Source organism: Erpetoichthys calabaricus, chromosome 15 (genome assembly GCF_900747795.2).
Source record: "Erpetoichthys calabaricus chromosome 15, fErpCal1.3, whole genome shotgun sequence".
NCBI classification, from domain to species: domain Eukaryota; kingdom Metazoa; phylum Chordata; class Cladistia; order Polypteriformes; family Polypteridae; genus Erpetoichthys; species Erpetoichthys calabaricus.
The window spans coordinates 67902378-67925832 of NC_041408.2; the positions used below are offsets into that span (position 1 = coordinate 67902378).

A 23455-nucleotide genomic window follows, 5' to 3' on the forward strand; every position below is an offset into this window, starting at 1 on the left:
TAATTAATATTTTGGGATCGTGTTTTGTATTCTGGGAAGAAAATGTCCATATGAAGTCATTGTAAGAGCCATAACCTCAATAGAGAATCTATAGTGCTGTCTTGTGGTAACAATCTTATAAAAAGTTCAGAGAAAAATAAATTATATATATATATATATATATATATATATATATATATATATATATATATATATATATATATATATATATATATATATATAATTTTTTTTTTTTTTCTTTGTTTTCCTCTTTTTGTTTGTTTTCAAAAATTCAATCTGTAACTGATTTAAACAGAGCAAAGTTCAAAGTTCTCAAATAAACCAGTTTGGAGAGATTTCCAATAGGGAAGGCGAATTGTACGGATTTTTTTTTGTTTTGTTTTGTCTTATGCTGTATGAAGTCCGACCCCCAGCATGCCCACCCCTCCCTACCCTCCCTTCTCGTCGGAGAAGAGCTGACGGCGCTGTAAACTGATGCGCACCTACAGTAGTGCGAGAAGAGAGGCGTGAGGGGGGGATCGCATACTTCACGTCTTCCTAACTACACAGCGAGAAGCGTCCTAATTTTCCAGCGGAACAGATGCGGGGTTTTAATCGGATTAGAAGAAGAAGAGACAGCGGCATGGTCGGTGCTGGAGTTCGCCGCCACATCCTTTCTTTTATTTAAGCCGGTAGCAGCTTGATGCAATGTCTAGCAATGAGTGGCATCAACGACACCCTGACAGAAAACGCGAGCGGGGAGTACTTGTTTAGCAACGCTACCTATAAACTTCTCGCCGTCACGATCGGAACCATTGGTGTCCTCGGCTTGGGCAACAATGTGCTCGTTTTGGTTCTCTACTACAAGTTCAAGAGACTGAGGACGCCGACTAATCTTTTTCTCTTAAACATTAGCATCAGTGATCTGCTGGTGTCCGTGTTTGGAGTGACGTTCACCTTCGTGTCTTGCATTAAGGGGCGATGGATCTGGGACACGGCGACCTGCCTCTGGGACGGGTTCAGCAACAGTTTGTTTGGTAAGTGGCGCATTACATCCATCCATCCATCCATTTTCTCCTAACCTGTGTTTTTTCCAGTGAGTGTTACCGTACTGCTAATTCAGGAGTCCTGAGACCTCAGCCTACATGTGCCGATCCAGTAATCGACATTATGCACATTTACCCGGATGGCAGAACTTTTCCTCTTGGCTCGTCGCCGCTTTAGTCATTACCTGAACTGTACGTATATTACAGAGATCTCAGGGCAGGTCCCGCGCGGAGGTGTCTTTTCGTCTTGACCTCGGCTACATTGTATTGCTGTGCACACCGGTGATCGCTATCCTTAAAAGTAGGAAAGAAACAAATGAAATACCCGTTACAGCCCCGCCGCTTTAGAAGGCTGAGGCGCAGCAGTTGTCAGCTGTTTTCTTAGAATCGATCGAAGAAGCTCCATAAAATGAGACACGCATCACGCCTGGATCAAGAAATCAGATTGCGACCCTACATTTTATATTGCTAGTACTTTGGTGAATATGGTGATAAAAAAAATCTTACCGAATTATGCCAATTAACCAAGTGACCGAGTAGAACTACTTTTCCAAGTTTGAATATTTTAAATCGAGAAACACATCCCTTCTGCGGTCGTTTCCTGTTTTTCTGCCTACAGCACTCACCACCTACTTTTCACCTTCTGCCACCACCTCCAGTGCAAATGTACATTTCACATCGTTCTATACTTTCTGTGATTGCTAATGTATATGAAAAGTGTTAAGTAAAATCATAAAGTGGACTGCTAAATGCCTGATTTAAAACGTTGCATGTGTAATGATTCTGAGAAATTTAAAATAAATAAATCGCCATATACAATACAAGTACATTTATTAGATTTATGATATCTGCAGACTATTTAAATCATTACGCTAAGGAACATAAAAATGGAATGCATAATTGTGTTATATACAACAACATTTGAATATACTATATGTGGTTATTTAATTTTTAAGCAAATGCTCAGTTTGTTAGCAGAATAATAATACATATTGTCATTTGATTCTCAGGCTCGAAAACATTTGTAAATCCCCAGGATAGGCCTACATATAAAGAAATAAATTGACTTTCTCAGATGATGTGATCAAAGTATTCCTTTGTATTTATTACATTAGATCTGTATTACAAAAAAATAAAAAGAATATTGGAAAGAAAAGAACATATTGTAGCCAATATAATACATACTGTACATAGATATGGGCAGAGTGGTGGCTCTGAGGCCATGGGTCTGCACTGGTAACCGGAAAGTTGCCGGTTCAAATCCTGTAAACACCAAAAAGGTGCAAGGCCCTTAACCTGCTTTTGCTCCATCCTGGGTATGATGTTAATCTGCATCCAGCCCTCCAATCTGCAGGAAAAAAACTGGGGGTTGGTCACAGAATTGGCACTCCAGCCACCGTAAAAAACCTCCCACCATTCCATATGAACTTGTGTGGTGCTACGGTGTCACCCGTTGAATGGCTGCACTTGGGTCCTAATCTGGGATTCTGAGTTGGTCTGTCATGTGGTGGGTGCGGCAATGTGCTGTAGCAGCGTGTTCACAACAAGTTTAACAGAAGTCTCATATGGTCTGTACAATTGTAATACATAAAATATGCAGTATTTGTATGCTTTAATATTTTATGGAAGGGTCCACTGTGATAATTTATACTGTGGATGAGTGTACAGTTTGTAATCATCTTAAAACTACTGATGTGATTCAATTAAATTAAGAAAGAATCCTAAAATTTATATTTGCAGTTACTTATTTGGCTGACACCTTTATCCAAGGTGACTTACAACATTTATGACACAATTGGTTACATTACTTCTGGTTTTCCAAATGATTTATCCATGTCATTGAATATATCCATATAGAAGAAACCATGACTAACTGTCATGTTATGGCATTACTCAATGAGTGAAGAAAATAACAGGTGACTCAGCTCCTTTGCTGGGTCAAACAAATTGAAAACTGTCAATGCTGCTGTACGTGAAAGTAACCTGCCATGACCGTTATTTGGAATAAGCAGTTTGAGAATATGCATCAGAATATATACATTTATATTTCCATACCATCCATACATTTTCTAAATAACTTCATCAAGTCTAGGATCACAAGAGGATTGAGCCTGTTCTCGTAACTTGGGGTGAATAGACCAAACCTGGATGGGATGCCAGTCTATCACAGGGCACATGCCAGGGCAAACTCATTATCACTCAGATCATAGAAATATACGAGCTGTTTTGATGATAACAAGCAATTTAGACAAACTAGCCTTGTCAATCTCTATTTATTCAACTTTTGCAAAATATCTTTCAGTCAGAGATTGACAAAGTGTCACAATCTACTGTACTACTTGGAAACTTATTTTAGGTTTCTACAGTTAAAAAAAAATTCTGAGATTCCTGCAAAGTTTCTGTCTGTGCCACCAATCTCCAGTTGGATACTGGTGAAGAACGATTCCCAGAGCAATTTCCCCTCCCTAAACCCATGATGACTATATGGCTGAATCTGAGATGTGTTGCTCGATCCTTTCTTCTTATATAATACATTACCGTGGCTGTCCATTTGTCTGTCCAGGATTTTAAATCACCTTTAGCAAACCGTTTGACCGATTGACCTGAAATTTACTATAAAAAGAGATATAAAAAGAGATACTAATAATAAAGATGTGTTTTAATAAAAAGTTTTATTTAGCTCACATTGATGAGCAGATTTCTACTATTTGTTTAAAATTAGTAATAACTAAGGCTGCAGTCTGTTGTGAAGTAATCCCAGAAGGGGTGAGTTCTTAGTATAAAATTGATAAAAAAAAATAAAAATTAAAATAAAACATCAGGTAAAAGTATTGTTTTCTTTTTTGTTATACATTTTATTTTGTAAACTTAGTGTGACAGCTTTTTAGTGAAATTATTGTGAAGCCAGCGAAGCAGAAGGTATCAGCTAGTCTTCTTATCTGATACGCTACCGTGGCTGTTCGTTTGTCTGTCCAGGATTTTAAATCACCTGTAGCTCGCAAACCGTTTGACCTATTGACCTGAAATGTGGTACACTTATACTACGTGCCCTCTACTGTCTGCTTTCAGGGTGATGATTTTTATTACTCTTTTTATTTTTATTTTATTTATTTTGTAGAATCAACTCTAGGCAGCGGCCAGCAGGGCGGCGGTGCAGTGCATGCATATGGGTGCCGTTCTCATCCCTACCACCTTCACCATCACTTCCCCTACCTCTTCATATCTTAAATCATTCTTAAGGCAGATTGAAGACTTAAGTGCCAGCTTAAGTGAAAATTAAAGAAAATGTACTGAGTAATTGCAACAGAAACACTGACTTAATCAGTTTTAACGCGAAAAGATGCTGATGAAAGAAGAGAAGAAGTGGGTCGTTAGGGTAGGGTAGGGTCGCTGCTCAGGAAACGGCAAGCGCATCAAACTCTCGGCAAACGAATGCTAAATGTACAGAGATAGAGAATTAAAACTAGGAATGCTCAAGTCAAGTGTATTCACTGCACGTTATCATGCAGTCGGCCGTTACTGGTCTTTAATAATTACTTCCATGAATTTACCCATGATACACATTCAGCTCATTGACCTACAGATGCTACTATTTACTTTCTTTATATAACAGGAAACAATTTGCCAAATTCCTGCATTGGACACACATGCTTAAGCCCTGTCACATTACAGGACATCTCCAGTGGTTTTCAGTCCCAGACTTCATGTACATAATCATAGTGAGTCAGAAGCAGTCACGTAGTGCTCCAGTGACCCCCGGTCATGAATTCTGACATACCCCCGGATATCCCCTGTCACCTCCTCCAGCTCCTTCTTGGGGATACTGATGCATTCTGAGGCCAGCTGAGAGTTGTAGTCTCTCCAAAAGGTCTTGGGTCTACCCCTAGGATTGCTCCCAGGTGGATATGCCCCCAAAACATCTCCCCTTGTTAGCATCCAGGAGGTATCCTAATCAGATGCCTTAAATACCTCAACTGGCTCTTTTCAAAATAGAGAAGCAGAGTCTCTACTCTGAGCTCCTCCCAAATGTTTGCGCTCCTCACCCCATCTCTAAGGCCTGGTTTATACTTCACGCGACGTGACGCGTGCGCCTGTGGACGTTACTGCTAAGCAAGAGTTGAACTGTTCATACTTGTGCACCTACTTTATGTAAATCAGGAAGATTCCACCAGGTGGCAGTGTGAGATATCATCATGATGAGAACAGATTCGGCTTCACTGTGTTGTGAATTGCCTGAAACACCCATTACATTCCGAGGACACCTTGCCACAATATCCGTGAAAAGGATGGATGTTTAATGATTAAATCCATCAATCCAGGGAATGCACCCATTCCAGCAAGCATGAGGCAGAAATGATCTCTGGACAGGGCATCAGCTCATCGCAAGGTGAACACAAGCACACACATACACTAGTGTCATTTTAGCGTCACCAAATCCCCACACCTGCATAACTTTGGAAGGAAACCGGAGCACACTGTGGAAACCCACCAGGAAAACATGCAAAGTACAGGCAGGGAACACCAGGGACGTGACTCCCTGAGAGACAGCAGTGCTACCGCTCTGCCACCATGCCGCCCCCACATGTGTAATTATTAACAGTATTCATTATTTAAATGAAGTTAACGATTTATCTATAAAATGTAATATACATAGTTTATTGCATTTCATCATGAAAGTGATATCAAGTATAAATCTAAGGATTTTAAATGTGCAAAGAGCTGGAATATCATAAATAAATGTGTTCTCTGTGGTGATCTATTGCTGCCTACCGCTACTGTCAATGCAGGAGGAAGCCCCAGAAGCACGTAGCAATTAACAACTGGGTTGGTTTTAAATGACGTTTACGATGGTCTACTTCAATGATAAAGTAAACAACAAAATTAAAGATGGACATTTCGAAATTTAAATTGAAATCTCCACTTTCATCTCAAAATAGACCTTTTCACTGTGTCCCTAACTTTTTTTTTCTCTGTGGCTCAAATACGTCACCATTGTGCCATTCTGATGCTTTCGTGAAGGGGCAAAAAAAAAAAAGATGGCACAGAAGATGGTATGTGAGACGTTTAAAATGTATCGTGTCATTACGATGGGGAATATGCAACGCTTGAATATAAAAGCACCACAAATGCATTTGTATGTTGGTATTTTGCTTCACCACATCGAACCATTCATCAAACATCGAAGCATGCACATCGATCCTGTACGATCCGCAAATCGGCTTTCTGTCACATGTAGATAGTAAACAGAGACTTTATCACACTGTGCCCCCCGACTTTTTGCTGGTACTGCAACTCGCACACACGTCATGTTAATTTCTGAGGACGTACTCAGAGGATGCGTCTAATGAACGCTGGGAATGCGTGGCAGCCTTGATACTTGATTCTCAGTGTGACGTCTAAACCGGCCCTAAGCCTGAGCCAGACACCCTGTGAACGAATCTCATTTCTGTGACTTATTTCCGTGATGTAGTCCTTTCAATCTCTACCAAGGGTTCATGACCATAGGTGAGGGTAGGAAAGCAGATCAGCCAGTAAACTGAGAGATGAGCTTTTCGACTCAGCTTCCTCTTCACTATGACTGACATGTACAACTGCAGACACTGCTTCGATCCACCTGTCGATCACCTTCATGTGTGAACAAGACCCCGAGATAGTTAAAGTTCTCCTCTAGAGGTAGCATCTAATCCCCAACCCAGAGAGGGCACTTCACCCTTTTCTGGGTGAGAACCATGATGTCGGATTTGGAGATGCTGATGCTCATTCCAGTCTCTTCACCCTCGGCTGCAAACATCCTCAGTGTCTGTCTAAAACAGGGATCTCAAACTCTGGTCCTGGAGGGCTGCAACGGCTGCAGGTTTTCATTCTTACCCTTTTCTAAATCAGTATACCGTTTCTGCTGCTAATTAACTTCTTTTGAATTAATTTTAATTGACCTGTTTTTTAAGATTTGTTCCTTTAAATTGCTTCATTTCTTTCCTTAAACGGCACCCAAACAGAAATGAAATGTGAATTGAGTGAACCAACAGAAGACCAAATAAGTCAGGGTATGAAACTCCAAACAATTTCACTCCAACCAGTTGCTTAATTAGGTGCCAGGTCTCTTTCGTTAATTAAACCCGTTCTTTAATTCCATGGCTTGATGCTGCTCTCATTGTACAATAGCAGACATTTCTGAAATTGTTGATTTTCTCTTTTCTAAGAACTCTGGTAAAATGTTTTGTGGACCTGAACAGATCAACATTGCTGAGGCCTTCATCTTTCTTTATTTTCAGATACTGTATGATGGACACAGTTTGCTGGTCATGTTTTGGCTCATTTTGTATCTCATTATTGTTTGGCAGATAATTAAAGAAAACGAAACAATTAAGGGGTCTGAGTCTTCAAGAGCAGGTCAATTAAAATTAATTCAAAAGAAGTTAATTAGCAGCAAAAACAGGTGACTAATTAGGAAAAGGGTTAGAATGAAAACCTGCAGCCACTGCGGCCCTCCAGGACTGGAGTTGGAGAACCCTGGTCTAAAGTCACAGCCCTTTGAACCCCTTATTCCTTCTAGTTGCATTATATCCATTGTATTTCCCAGTGGGTTCTCAGCTTTCTCACAAACATGATCTGCCTGTACGATTTAAGACAAATAACTGTCTGAGTTTATGTAGCTGATTTATAGACTGGTGCGACCAAATCACTGGGTATGTCATTCTATACAACTTGAGGTCAAGGGTGTGCACTGAGACTGCCCCCAACTCACGAAGATTATGTAATTGAGAATCCTTGGTAAGTCGTGGCATTTAAGCTGGTTCCTAGAACACAGCAGGAACTTCGGTTTACTTCAATTGTCTGCATCTTTGGGATGAAGTGGAATGAAAAATTCATAGCATGAATGTGAGATAAATTTTCAGGAACTGATCGATATCAGTTAATCCCCTAAGGGATATTTCCAACGCCTTATTAAATCCATGCTGTTAAGAATTCAATCTGTTCTGTAAGACATAAAGGGGGTCCTGTTTAATGCTAGATAGGTGTACAGTAATCCCTCGCTATATCGCGCTTCGCCTTTCGCGGCTTCACTCCATCGCGGATTTTATATGTAAGCATATTTAAATATATATCGCAGATTTTTCGCTGCTTCGCGGGTTTCTGCGGACAATGGGTCTTTTAATTTCTGGTACATGCTTCCTCAGTTGGTTTGCCAAGTTGATTTCATACAAGGAACGCTATTGGCAGATGGCTGAGAAGCTACCCGGCTTACTTTTCTCTTTCTTTTGCGCTGACTTTCTCTGATCCTGACGTAGGGGGATTGAGCAGGGGGCTGTTTGCACACCTAGACGATACGGACGCTCGTCTAAAAATGCTGAAAGATTATCTTCACGTTGTTATCTTTTGTGCAGCTGCTTCCTGAAATGACATGCTGCACGGAGCTTCGCATACTTAAAAGCTCGAAGGGCACGTACTGATTTTTGCTTGAAAAACAAACTCTGTCTCACTTTGTCTGCTCCTGACGGAGGGGGTGTGAGCTGCCGCCTTCAACAGCTTTGTGCTGCGGTGCTTCGCATACTTAAAAGAAAAACAGCCCTATTGATCTGTTTGCTTTTCTCTATCTCTGTGACATGATCTGCTCCTGACGGGCACTCCTTTGAAGAGGAAGATATGTTTGCATTCTTTTAATTGTGAGACAGAACTGTCATCTCTGTCTTGTCATGGAGCACAGTTTAAACTTTTGAAAAAGAGACAAATGTTTGTTTGCAGTGTTTGAATAACGTTCCTGTCTCTCTACAACCTCCTGTGTTTCTGCGCAAATCTGTGACCCAAGCATGACAATATAAAAATAACCATATAAACATATGGTTTCTATTTCGTGGATTTACTTATTTCGCGGGTGGCTCTGGAACGCAACCCCCGCGATGGAGGAGGGATTACTGTATAACATAAAGTGACCACTAAGTGCAAAATATACTTAAGTTTGCATTGTTTAACTTGGTTGTGACATATGTGATCGTCACGAAGCTTTTACCACCAAAACATATGAAAGTGATGTCTTTTATTATGTAACACTGGCAAAACCTCCTTATCATACATTCACCCAGAAAATTAGTAAAATTGAATGGCCTTCTGGAAAAAAGTGTAGCGGTTTTCTGAATTAAAATTATGCGCTCAACAGATTCACACAGTTGACTTTTTCCATTGAAAATTCTGGAGATATTGCCCACCAAAAACAAAGAACAATTGAGTTGTTTGGGGTTTCAATTGAAATGCACAAAAAAAAAGCTAAAACGGCTCAGTCTAGTTGTGTCACTTACCCACTTTGTCCATTTCTGATACATAACACTGCACATTTAAAGAGGTTTCTCAGACAATTTTATTTATGAAGTTAATAACTACAACTACAAGAGAAGAAGAAAGATCAATTTCAAAGTGAGTTGTAATTTAAAGCATCACAGAGCTCATATTTATATAATGTAGGCTGACAAAGCAAGTAAAACAAAAAATAAAAGCATGTGTCCATTAGCAGGACTGGCTGGTAGTAGCTGAGGCAGCAATGCTTTCAAAATGCATCATGGAGTTTTACACTTGCCAAAGATAATGTGTAAGTTCTTTTTAATTGTCTGCTAAAACTTTACAATTATCTGGAAATAATAATGAAAATGAGAGTAGACGTGCACGGGGCAAATCTAATATGAGACTAATGAGGTTTAAGCTTCAGGGCCCCTAATCTTACAGGGGCCCGACTTTTGTCCATTCTGCTTAAAAATTTTGGGTGTCTCCTGTATGAGACAGGTTTAAAAAAATATTAATAACATAGTGTAATTCAATATAGAATAATAGTTAAAATAAAATGAAAAGGTTATTAAAGTATCAAAAAAAATGTGGTGACCTATGGTTGAATGACCCCTTTGAAGAAGATAGCAGTGGTTACCAACACCTCGTTGCTAGTTGCAGTTCAAACATCTGGGCCTCAAAAATGTAGGTCTGCCACTAGACATGATTATGAGGAAAAAGTGATGAATTATAATGTGGAGGAGAGCAAACTGTTAATAAAAGCAAAAAAAAAAAAAACAATGTAGTGTTTTTTTAACTTGGAATATTGACATTGTGGAGCGTGTGTGGCTATCATTAACAGCTTCCTTTGTATGAACTCAGCTGCTTTTTATTATCGTTACATTTATTACTCAAAATACGACAATTTCCCTTATTATGCACCATTATGTATGTTTACAGTGCCCGCATTAAAAAAAAATATTGTCTGTCCGTCTTGGACATTTTTACCTTTTATTTATACACAAACTTAAACCACCGCTGATTTTTTTTTCCTTTTTCAATACAGCAGAAAGGCTCTTTAATGTCAAAAGTAAAAACAGATTTCTGCACAATGATCTTAATTAATTACAAATATAAAACACAAAATATTTGATTTCATGAGTATTTAGTACCACATTACTATATTATTACCATACCACATGCATTTCAGAAGAAGACATCCACCTGAAACTAAGCATGTTCAGGCCTGGCCAGTGTGTAGATGGAAGACCATCTAGGAAAAGTTTGGTTTGCTGCCGGAAGAAGTGTTGGTGAGGCCAGCAGGGGGCGCTTACCCTGTGGTCTCTGTGTGGAGCCCAATGCCCTAGTACAAATAACAGGGACAATGTTCTGTAAAAATCGTGCCATTTTTCGGATGAAACATAAAATTAAGGTCCTGAATTTCTGTGCTCATAAAAGAACCCTGGGCATCCTTTGTAAACAGTAGGGTGTATCCTGATGTCCAGACTAAATTGCCCTCCATGGCCTGGGGTCATGGCCCCTAATAATTCCTTGTCTCTAACTGGCCATCTCTCTCACCACTTCACCACCTAATAGCTCATGTGTGGTGAGTGTACTGATACAATAATGGCTGCCATTGCATCATCCAGGTGGGTGCTAAACATTGGTGGTGGTTGAGTGGCTCCCCACTCACTAAAGAGCTTTGAGTAGTGAGAAAAGTGCTATTTAAATGTAAAGAATTATTATTATTACTATTCTGCAGGACACTTTTCCTCCGGATGGCTCCTGAGCTGCTGTATCACCTAAGCTGCTGCACCAATTTAATAATTTAAACTGATTTTGCAATAATAAGATTTTTTTCTTAACATTTTAGGGAATTGCCTGCAGTATTCTTTAATATAAAAATATACCTAAAATATTTTTTCTTGCTTTTTAATTCAAATTATGCATGATGTTGTGTTAGGCTTTCTGCAAGGTGGCAGAATTGTTTAGGTCATTTCTTAACTGTGGCACATGTAGGTGACTGTTATGGATACACCTAACCTCCATTCTGTTTTTGATCTTTCCTTTTTCCCTTTTCTTCTCCCCTCCGCACTCGCACTTCTCCAATTTATAATGGGGACATGGCACAGGTGTGGTGATTAGCAGCTCCTGGCATCAATTACGGCCACAGGCGATCTCGCACCTGTGCACTCCAGTGCAGAAACGCCCACACCCGCAATGCACCCGGGAACTGCTTCTGGCACACTACCACACCCTCTCCTTAAGTTGAGAGTGCAGTGAATTTTAATTTAAAAACTGGCCATTCTTTCGGAGCCGCGACCCACTATATCACACTCCTTTGACTAGAAACTTTTTAAGCTTAGTCTCAAAACAGCTAGGGCACAGGTGTTGAACTCCGGTCCTGGAGGGCCGCAGTGGCTGCAGGTTTTCATTCTAACCATCTTCTTCATTAATGACCAGTTTTTGCTGCTAATTAACTTCTTTTGCCTTAGTTTTAATTAACATGACTCAGGCCCCTTAGTTGTCTCTTTTTCCTTAATTTGCAGCCAAACAATAATGAGACACAAAACAAGCCGCCACATGACCAGCTGACCTGTGCTCAACACACAACATCTGAAAATAAAGAAAGGTGATGGTCTCGGTAAGGTTGATCTCTCAGGTCACCAAAATATTTTGACAGTGTTCTTAGAAAAAAACAAGAAATCAACAGTTTTGGAAATGTCTGCTGTGGCAGAATGAGACCAGCAACAAGCCATGGAATTAAATAACAGGTTTCATTAACAGCAAGAATTGGCTTTTCATTAAGGGATTGGTTGGAGTGAAATTGTTTGGAGTTTGAAATCCCAGTTTAGCTGGTCATCTGTTGGCTCGTTTCACATCTCATTTCTGTTTTGCTGTTATTTAATGAAGAAACAAATCAATTTAGAGGACTGAATACTTAAAAACAGGGCTATTAAAATGAAGGGAAAAGGAGTTAATTAGCAGTGAAAAATGGTTAGAATGAAAACCTACAGCCAGTGTGGCCCTCCAGGCCTACAGTTCGAAACTCAAAAATGCATCAACACAACATTTTTCAATTTCTGTAGGTTCCTTTTAATAAGCTTGTTAACTTCATTTTAATGATTCTGGTGAACCAAAACATATCCTAGTAACATTCAGTACAGGAACCAGTCCAGGACATGATCCAGTTCATTGCAGGACACACTAACTCACCCCCATTGGTTATAATCGCCAATGAATCTATTACAGTAGATTTGCCATTTGGATTTGATAGAAGTACCCAGGAAAAAAACTCCAGTCCTGGAGGGCCGCAGTGGCTGCAGGTTTTCATTCTAACCCTTTTCCTAATTAGTCACTTGTTTTTGCTGCTAATTAACTTCTTTTGAATTAATTTTAATTGACCTGCTCTTGAAGACTCAGACCCCTTAATTGTTTCTTTTTCTTTAACTATCTGCCAAACAATAATGAGATACAAAATGAGCCAAAACATGACCAGCAAACTGTGTCCATCATACAGTATCTGAAAATAAAGAAAGATGAAGGCCTCAGCAATGTTGATCTGCTCAGGTCCACAAAACCTTTTACCAGAGTTCTTAACCCCGTAATGTTCTGGCCCCCACAAAACCTTGAAATGGGTCAGGATTTTAATCCAGTTTCCTGGAGATACACTAACCACTGGGATACTTCATACAATCAAATACCGGTTGTGTCAATGTGAAGTCTGCATACTCTCTCCAAGTCAATGTACATCTTTTCCAAATATCTGTGTGCACACAAATAAACTACATATGCACAGTATATCATAAAGGAAGCAGCAAGAAGATGTAACAGTGCCAGAGGGCTGGTCAACACTTAAAATGGACAAAAGGTGAGAAGAGAATAGGGGCGTGAAGCGAGGTTACTGTTCTTCTTCTAACTTGTGGCCTTCTGGTCTGAGGGCAAAAAGAGTAAAACGTGTGCTTCACCTGAATCCTCACCCCCAGCACCCTTAAAAATTGAACCCCATAAGAAATACAACATTCCAGCAGGGATACCTACCACTGTCAAAGGCGTGGCATCAACTACATTTCGTAATGAAATAAAGCCTATGGTGTTCCCTGTACAAATGAGCAATCAGTGAAAAATTTGGTGGAGACATGTTAAAACAGTGTGGATGTGCATATTGGACAAACACATGCAGGGGTACCTGGTGCTTTCTGGGATGACGGCATGTTACTGTATATCACATTATCAGATCACCCGTGACATGCACCTAACACAAAAGGCAGCAACTAATCTCTAAGGTTCTTTTTTCAATAGGGATAGGAAGATATTCCAAAACCAGCTATGTAATAGTTAACCTGTCTCACTTTTCATTTTGCAATCCATGTATTCAATGCTAGGGACCGCGAATGCCAGACTGCCCACTGAATGGGACTGTCTTTACTTACAATCCTTTACTTCAGTCCAGTTTACCACCAACAGAGGGCTTCAGAACAGCATCCTTCTGTACCTTTAAGGGACCACAGTGACACAAGGAATAGACTTATTCTTAACTTCTTGGCCTGGTAGTAAGTAACTAAGTAAACTAATAGCAGTAGATATAAGCAATAAAACAAATCATACAACCTGGCTGGGTTTGTGCAGTCTTCATTCAGTCCTAGATGACAATTCCCAGGTGGCTTCTTTTCTTTAGTTGCAAATTTTATATCATTAATTGAAAAGTGAAAAGAAAAATATTCCTTTTTTGGAAAGAGAGCTGCATAAATACATTGGTATCATCAAAAGACTGAAAACTGCAAGATAGTGTCCACTTTAGGTAATAAAGTTAGGTGCATTTTAGGTGATTTAGTGTTAATTTTTGTAACTGAGCTGAGCTGGTCTCCTTTTCTCTTCTCACATTCATACCAACACCTGACTTACTTGTTTTTACCTCTATTAGCAGAGTGCATCATGACATTTTTACAGCTTCACAAAACACACAGGAAATGTTATTGAATCATTATCACTAAGCTCAAGGTTATTTTCCTATTGGAATCAAAACCTGTAAAAAAAAATACTGTTTTTCTTTTCAGTTTCCCAGAATACAGTGTACTCTGTTCAGCCTGACAGGACTTTCAGTGACTTAAAATCACTTGAAATCTATCAGTTGAAATGGTGAAAATTTCTTCCATACAGGATACAGAGTAAATTTTAGAACCAAACATGGCATGCAGTTTTCCCTGTACAAATCTGTGAATCTCAGATACAGTAGGTTCAATAAAGCGCACAGTTGACAAACATATGCAAATAAGTAACTCATTCAGCTTTATATATTAGAAGATAAACACTGTATATGCTGTGTATAATATTCAGTGGATTCAGACCGTATTTCACACTCGTTCACTTTCTGCACAATTGACTGTGTTGTAGATTTAATTTTCAATAGATCTATTTTCCATTTTTGCCTGTCAATCTAACTCTTAATGACAAAGTGAAAAAAATGATTTCAGAAAGGTTTGAAAATGTATTAAAAATCAAAAACTGACATTTCTCATTCACATAAGTTTTCAGACCTTTTGCTGTGACTTTCAAAATTGTGGTCAGGTGCATCCTGTTTGCTTTAAGTCTCCTTCAGATGTGTTCAAATTGTGGTGAGGCATAGATAAGGCCAGGGGGATAGAACCATTTCTAAAGCTTTGAGTGTTCCCAGGAGCACAGCTGCCTCAAAATTTTGAGATGAATGAAGCTTGGCTCCACCAGGTAACCGGGCAAGAAGGACCTTATTCAAAGATGTGACCAAGACTTCAAAGGTCACCACTTCAGAATTCCTCTGCTGAGATGGAAGAACCTGTTGGAAAGATGACCATCTCAGCAGCACACCATCAATCAGGTGTTTATGTCAGAGTGGTTAGGTGGAAGACACTTTTGTGAAATGGCATTTAAAGGAATCTAAGAGCATGAAGAAAAATATTCTCAGGCCTGATAAGATAAAAATTTAACTCTGTGGGCAGAACTTCTAGCAGTATACCTGTCAAAGACCAGACCCTGTTCATCACCTGCCACCCTTACAGTGATGCATGGTCTTGGCAGCCAAATGCTTTGGGCCCAGTAGCTGGGGCAGGGAGATTGGAATTGAGGGAAGGATGCATGCCTTCAATTACAGAGAGATCCTTGAAAAAAACTGCCTCCAGAGTGCTCGTAACATCAGACAGGGATGACGGTTCAACTTCCAGCACAACAGTGACCAGAAGCATAAGGCCAAGACAACACTGAAGTGGCTTTGGGACAGATCCCTTACTGTCTTTGAGTAGCCCAGCCAAAATCTAGACTTAAACCATTGAACATCTGTGAAGAGACCTGAAGATGGCAGTTTACAGATGCTTCCCATCTGACATAATGGAACTTGGGAGGATCTGCCAAGAAGAATAAGATAAACTGTCCAAATCTAGCTGTGCAAAGCTTGTGGAGACTTATTCAAGAAGAATAGCTGTAATATCTGCCAAAGGGGCTTCTACAAGTGCTGAATTAAGGGTCTGAATACTTATAAATAATCGATTTCAGACATGGGCTAATTGGGGTATTGCTAGAACATAGGAGCAATTGTGACAAAAACAGGTTATTCAGCCCAAAAAGCTCCTCCATCCCATTCACCTGATGGTCTAAGCTTACATCAAATTTAGATCTGAAGGTCCCGAAAGTCCAACTCTCCACAGCACTGCTTGGTAGTTTATTAGGTGTCTGTATGATTCTTTGCCTGAAGGAAAACCTTTGAATATTTGTGCAGAATCTTCCCTCAAGAAGTTTCCCCATGTCCCTGTGTTTTTATTGGAAAATTAATTTTAAAGTGTCTGCTGGGATCCACTGTACTAATTCCTTTCATAAATTTAAACACTTTGATCATATCTATAAGCGATCAAGATACTCTACTATAAGTGATGCCTGAATCAGTTGATAACAATTTTCTATAATCATACTGAGTACTGTTGTGATATATAGTAAAGATTGTAATAATCGTTCACAACAAAATATGAAAGAGGAGGGACGGTGATGCACTGGATAGTGTGCTGCCTCAATGAGTGTCGTGTTGTCATCCTGGCCTGGTCACTAGATGTGTAGAACCTGCATGTTCTTCCATCATTTGCCTTGCTTTTCTTCCCCTGCCCTCTAATAAATACTGTCTATCCCCCCGCTTATAATACTCGATCGATATGCAATGATAGATTTACCGTTCATTTAATGTGACACTTCAGAAGTGATGGCATTTTCGTCTACGTTCCTGAGTATCCTAGTGGTTTGTCTGTTCTTTTTATTCCTGCTTTGTTCTCAGAGCTTTGCTGTTCACGGCTGTTTCCTCTGATTGACATTCAAACAGGATTGGTCAGCTTTTAAGACTCCTCCCACTGTCACCAAAGAGAATTTCTCAATTTTATCGTTTTAATCAGCAATTAACACACATTTGTATCAGCCAGGCAGCTTACCGTAAGGGATTTACCTTTTAATCATGCCTGACCTAAATTAAAATGGCTACAGGGAAAAAGTGTTATTTTATTCTGATAATAATCATTTCTTTACAAGCTGGGAAATAATTAATCAGCAAACCCAGCATTTTTCAATCCTCTTTAACCTGAAGGCAGGTGCATACTGACTTTTCTCTTTTACAGCATTGTATCCTTCTATACATTTTCTATCCCACTTATCTTATTCAAGGGTCTTGGAGAAAAGAGTGCCTAACCTTCACAAACCTGAACATTTGGTTCCAACTAATTGCTTGGCACACTCACACCAGTTAAACTAGCTGGCAGTCTTTTAGATATGGAAGGAAAGCCAGAGTACAAAGAGGCAGATCTACACAGGCACAAGGAAAACAAACTCTGATGCCTTTATCCAAGGCAACAGGCACTATTCACAAGACAATCGGTTACATTTTTTTGTTTTTCACTCAATGTCAGTAGTTTTGCACCCAGACCTCCAGAGTTATGAGGCAAAGGTGCGAACCATTTCCCTGTCAATAGAAAAATCATTTACATGCGCAAGTACGCTTCTGGAGTTGTCCTTTGGCAAAATGCTCCAACGTCATTAAACTGGTCAAAAAAGAGTTAAATCTCATCATTGGCAGCTGTGGATCTGAAAACAAGCATGAATCATTTTCTTGTTTTATAAATATATTTAGTACTTCATGTACCGTTGAGTTAATAACATCCATCACCTTTTTATGCCTTTGACCTGAGCATCCAATGACATGCAGTATGAATAGAGGCAGCTGCCTCACCCAAGCACACTGTTTCATCATATCAACCATATAGCAAATAGCTGGATGAAAGCTAATCAGATTTTATTTTTAAGTGTCTGTTACCGGATTGTACGCAGCAGACTCTTTTCTGCTTGGCTGCACCACTGTGCCCTGCAAAGTATTGACATGATGGCATGTGTCTTTTTTGACTTACACCCAGTGCTACTATGATAATATAATTGCAGATATTTTTACATCAATAAAATAAGTGTTGCGACTAGGTTACTTTAAAAAATAATTACACTCCGTAATGCATGTTAATTTTAATGTCCATTGCTCCAGAGATTGTGCTGCTGAGCTTATCAGATATGTTCAGCTCATCAACGTAAATTTAACAAATTCTGAAGTATTGAGAGAGATTATTTCAACAAGATGAAGGAATAATTCAATTGTCTGAACATTTGCCTCAGGACATCATGTATCTTGTGGATGCTTCTGCCTGTGGGTGCTGAAGGTGTGTGTGAAGCTGAAACAAGAGTGGAAGACAGCTGAGGGGCTGATATTTCTTTGGGTCAACCACCACTTCTCCATCTGCTAAGGTTCATTAACTTGGGTGCGTGAATGCCAGCAGAGCTTCATGCTCATGGAGCTGGGCAAAAGTATGGCAGATCGAATTACCATTGGCGCCCATATGAGTCATGTGAAGCAGGGCTGTTGGTAAAACTGCATAGGGAAGGGAGGATTCATACCACAGAGCCGTTATAGGGCAGCCATGAAAGGAGAGTCTTAAAGCTGAGATGCAGACCTGGAACGCTGTTTGCAACATCATTTCAGTGAAGGAAAACAACCAAGAACATAAGACTTTTGACAAATGAGAGGAGACCATTCACTCCATCAAGCCCATTTGTTAAGCTAATAACTAAGCAGCCCCAATATCTCATTCAGAGACCTCTTAAAGGTTTTCAAGATTTCTGCTTCAATTACATGTCTTGGTAGTTTGCGAATACAAGTGCAGCTCCACACAAGGAGGTTCACCTGCTTTCTTACAATCGACAGATCACCGCAGAGAAGTGCAGCATTTAACACCTCTGCTGCGCTGCATGACCACGAAGCTCTCAACAAACCTGCTGCACCACCTGATGACTAAGACACCTACTGATGTGCTCTTGTCACCATCTGCACAACCCCAATGGACCTGACGATCACAACACCGTTTTAAAGTGGTCACGGGGAAAAGTGAATTCAAAGGGTGGGCTCTATTACACCGCTGACAAGTTTCATCACCCATAGCATGAGCTGCCGTTCTATCACCCAATAGCAGCGGCATCTATAAAAATAGCAAGCCTGCAAAGCCGCAAACAGAATTCCATCAAGTGCGTCAGTGGTGAGTAGTGAGCTACCTAAAAGAACCATGCAAAAGAACATTATGGAACTCATCACGGACAGTATAATGTAGTGCTTGGAGCTGTAAAGTTAGTAGGGTCATATGGTTGGACAGATGCAGTGGGAGTACAGAGCGAGCTGTTCACGTCACCTCTTTCTCTCTCTGTCTCTTTCACTCACTCTGTCAGTTTCATAGTTTGTAGCCCAACAGGAAGAGCAGAGACCCACAAGGAGTTGTCCCAGCAGACCCAATGGCCTGTTCTTCCCTGGCTACGCCCATGAAATAAAAATCCAAAAATGGAGGTGTAGTAGTATTTCAGTAATAAATAAATGCTAAAAAATCAAAAAATAATAACATAAACAAAGAATTGAAAACTTTAATCATAACTTTATGTGCAAAACTGCATGGGTGACAAAGGTGACAATAGCACGGTAAGCATGATGTTATCTCTTTATATAGCCAGCGTATAATGCTGTTGTGGTTTTTTTTTTGGAATAAAGTTACAATGCAGGTAAAAAGATAGATAGATAGATAGATAGATAGATAGATAGATAGATAGATAGATAGATAGATAGATAGATAGATAGATAGATAGATAGATAGATAGATAGAGTGCATCCGGAAAGTATTCATAGCGCATCACTTTTTCCACATTTTGTTATGTTACAGCCTTATTCCAAAATGGATTAAATTCATTTTTTTCCTCAGAATTCTACACGCAACACCCCATAATGACAACGTGAAAAAACTTTACTTGAGGTTTTTGCAAATTTATTAAAAATAAAAAAATTGAGAAAGCACGTGTACATAAGTATTCACAGCCTTTGCCGTGAAGCTCGAAACTGAGCTCAGGTGCATCCTGTTTCCCCTGATCATCCTTGAGATGTTTTTGCAGCTTAATTGGAGTCCACCTGCGGTAAATTCAGTTGATTGGACATGATTTGGAAAGGCACACAACTGTCTATATAAGGTCCCACAGTGGACAATTCATGTCAGAGCACAAACCAAGCATGAAGTCAAAGGAATTGTCTGTAGACCTCCGAGACAGGATTGTCTCGAGGCACATATCTGGGGAAGGTTACAGAAAAATGTCTGCTGCTTTGAAGGTCCCAATGAGCACAGTGGCCTCCATCATCCATAAGTGGAAGACGTTCAAAACCAACAGGACTCTTCCTAGAGCTGGCCGGCCATCTAAACTGAGCGATCGGGGGAGAAGGGCCTTAGTCAGGGAGGTGACCAAGAACCCGATGGTCACTCTGTCAGAGCTCCAGAGGTCCTCTGTGGAGAGAGGAGAACCTTCCAGAAGGATAACCATCTCTGCAGCAATCCACCAATCAGGCCTGTATGGTAGAGTGGCCAGACGGAAGCCACTCCTTAGTAAAAGGCACATGGCAGCCCGCCTGGAGTTTGGCCAAAAGGCACCTGAAGGACTCTCAGACCATAAGAAAGAAAATTCTCTGGTCTGATGAGACAAAGATTGAACTCTTTGGTGTGAATGCCAGGCGTCACGTTTGGAGGAAACCTGGCACCATCCCTACAGTGAAGCATGGTGGTGGCATTAGAAAGGAGTGAACTGATGCCCTGTTTTGGGTTGTTGCAGTTGGAATAATCAATGACCATCCTTACCTGAAACTGGATTAAGTAGTTTGGGCTAATGTGTAAACATGGATGAATGGATTTGTAAGTAGAAATAATATTACATCCTTTTTTCCTCTGGAAGCTTCAAAAATAGAATTCAAGCTTCTGTTATTTAAACAAAACAGCAGACACCTTTTCCTTAGATAATTATCTTTTTTTTATTTTTTGCATCAGTCAATCAAATGAAATGTTTTTTGAAAGGGGAATTGCATCCAGATTCCTTAGCATATATCTGCCAGACGCTTCTCAGTTCTTCCTGCAGATGCTATTATTCATACAGAACACTATCTTTGAAATTCAAATTCAGGTTAACCAATTTACTACCTTGGCATAACAAATTGGTTTAGCTGCTACCCTACATTTAATTTCCTATAACACCCTGAAAGAATTCAAAGTTATATTTTGAACATGAATATTTTGTGTGCTGTATTCTCCTTATTGAACGCTGTTAGATTTTAAAATCTATACATTTTCAGATCATTATATTTCAGGAGTGTCTTCTTACCATCAGGGGTTAGCAAAATGCTTTTTTGGCTGAATGATCATAAAGAGATTGGTTTTCATCTGAATAATATATGGAACCCTTGACAGACTTTTGAAAAACATATTTACATCTAAAAACATTACATATAAGCCAAAATGTGAAGTGAAGAATACTGGTGGTGACTATTATTATAACAATACCACATCGTTTTTTCAAATTTGGATCACATTCCCTGAAGTCAGAAATATAGGTGAACTAGCAAGACGTGTTCATCAGAAATGCACCTCCTGTATCAGACATGATTGATCATCTTCTGTCTTTGTCCTTCTCTTCGCATTTGGAGAAGGTGCAAGGGCACCATCAAGATGACATGGGGGTGAGTTCAGGTCAGATGCGAAATATGTAATATATTTTGAGTGTTACAACTATTGGGAAAGAGAAGAAGGAGCATACATCATCTCAAATGTACATGCACATGAGCCGTAATATAAAAATCTTTCCCTGGAGGAAGACTAAGTCTCAATAAAAAAGACATGATTGATCACCTTCTGTTTTTGTTTTTCTCTTTGTGAGAAGGTACAAGGGCACCATCAAGATGGCTTAAAACAGGTAGAAAACAATAAAAAGGAACTACATTGCATTTAGACATCTTCAAGCTCGCATGGTAAACCAAGGATTGCCAAGAATGACCCTAAACCTCCAAATATAACAGGATTCCCCCATAATGGTGGAAAATAAGCAGCCCAGCAGGTGACAGGAATACGTGGCCCTCTGTCTGAGGTATCAGATGGGAGTTAGCATGTGGCTTCAATTATGAAGAAGTTCAATTATGAACTTTAGGTCACTTAGGTGACAGGACACAATCCTGATATTAAAAGACTGGGACAGCCTTCAGTCACATAGCATACTGGCCAGATTCAACATTAGAAACATAAGAAATATTTAGAATATGGCTTTTTAAACCTATGGACTGCCAAGACTATACAATGATATGTACCTTTAGGGCACATACAAAGGAATAGTGAGGGACTGGCAGAGACTGGAACAGTCTTAATAACTAAGCAATAAAACCAAAATGATTTCAAAAAATTAAACTCAAAATAGCAAAGACAAAAGGTACTAAACATTATTGAAGATTCCTTTGTGTAACTTCAGAAACTTTAGTGAAAATATTTGCTTGGTGTTTAAGACAGACCATGTCCACCACCATCTTAAATAGGGTTTGTGTGATGATCTCAGACACAAACACACCTGCTTAAGGTTATGCGCTTGACAAGGAAAATGGCTACCATAAGCAACATGGCCACAACCATGGCAAAGATTGTCACATAATGAGTTGGCAGAAACATAATAAATTAGTAAACTTAAAGTAATAAAATTGCAAATTACATAAAAAAACAAAAAATGATGGTCACATATCTTTGCTTATAATGTGTAGCAAGGGGGCTATCTGAGGACCCAGCCATTTTAGGACAATTTAAGTCTTGGGACATACAGTATGTGCACCGGAAGCCACTTGATAGAGCTTTAATCTGGTGTTGCTAGAGATAAAGTAGGGTTGTGCCTGCCCCACAGAGTGATTCTGAAGCTTGTCTAGATGTGATCCAGGGTAGTAGTTTTAAGCCAAGCCATTACATGGAAGAAAGGTAATTGAGATTTGAGTTTAAGGTTGACTTTGGGGCAAAGACTCAACTCGAGGGAAGAAGAAATGTCAGGACTGGAAGTGAAAGATGGAGAGAGAGAGGAAATTAAAATGACAGTGCTATAGTGTGTGGCATTAAATAACATTTACGCATATATTTGTGCTATTTTGACATACAGAGTACATTTATGAGGTTTATTTTTCATTTAGAATGCATTTGATTCAGCTTAATTTTATTAGTCTTGATTTTCATTTTTATGGGGACATGTCACTTGACAGTGTTAACTACACTTCTAAGATCATGGAAGTGACATTATATATTTACAATGGTTTTACTATGTGTTTTCCTTTGCTGGGTAGCATTTTATTCAAGCAGGCCCTGGTTCACAGTATGTTTTATGGTTATGCCTTTGTCGTATGAGTTACGTTTTACCATTTCATTCTCAGCTGTCTGTTTAATTTTGATCTCCCGATTTTGACCCTTTGCTATTTTTGACTGCGACTTTGTGTAATGAGGCATCTTGCAGTCTTATTGATTCTCACAATAATCTTTAGACACTCCAAGTGTCTCTCAACATGGTGAGAAATCAACATCTATAAAGGCAAGCAGAGAGAGGTGTCAGGGCTGATGTTTCTTTTGTTCAGTTTGCTCTTCATGTTTTGTTTGTCCTGTGCTAATACCTCTCTCATACTTTTGTTTTTAGATTTTTGCCGTCTCATACTTTTGTTTTTAGATTTTTGCCATCAGAGTCCTATCGAATTATTATGAGTAATGTTTACATAACGTGTAGGTTTATATACATACAGTATCTTTAAGCTAAGTATAATATTTGTC

General features: G+C 39.5%; 1 protein-coding gene across 1 annotated transcript in view; it reads left to right on the plus strand.

Annotated features, from left to right (window-relative positions):
• The first annotated feature begins 377 nt into the window (after positions 1-377).
• opn3 (opsin 3) overlaps positions 378-23455 on the plus strand; it is a 48072-nt gene continuing 24994 nt past the window's right edge. Inside the window, exon 1 of the mRNA XM_028820826.2 lies at positions 378-1016. Coding sequence (XP_028676659.1) covers positions 683-1016 — 334 coding nt within the window. The 5' untranslated portion in view covers positions 378-682. The remainder of the gene's footprint in view (positions 1017-23455) is intronic.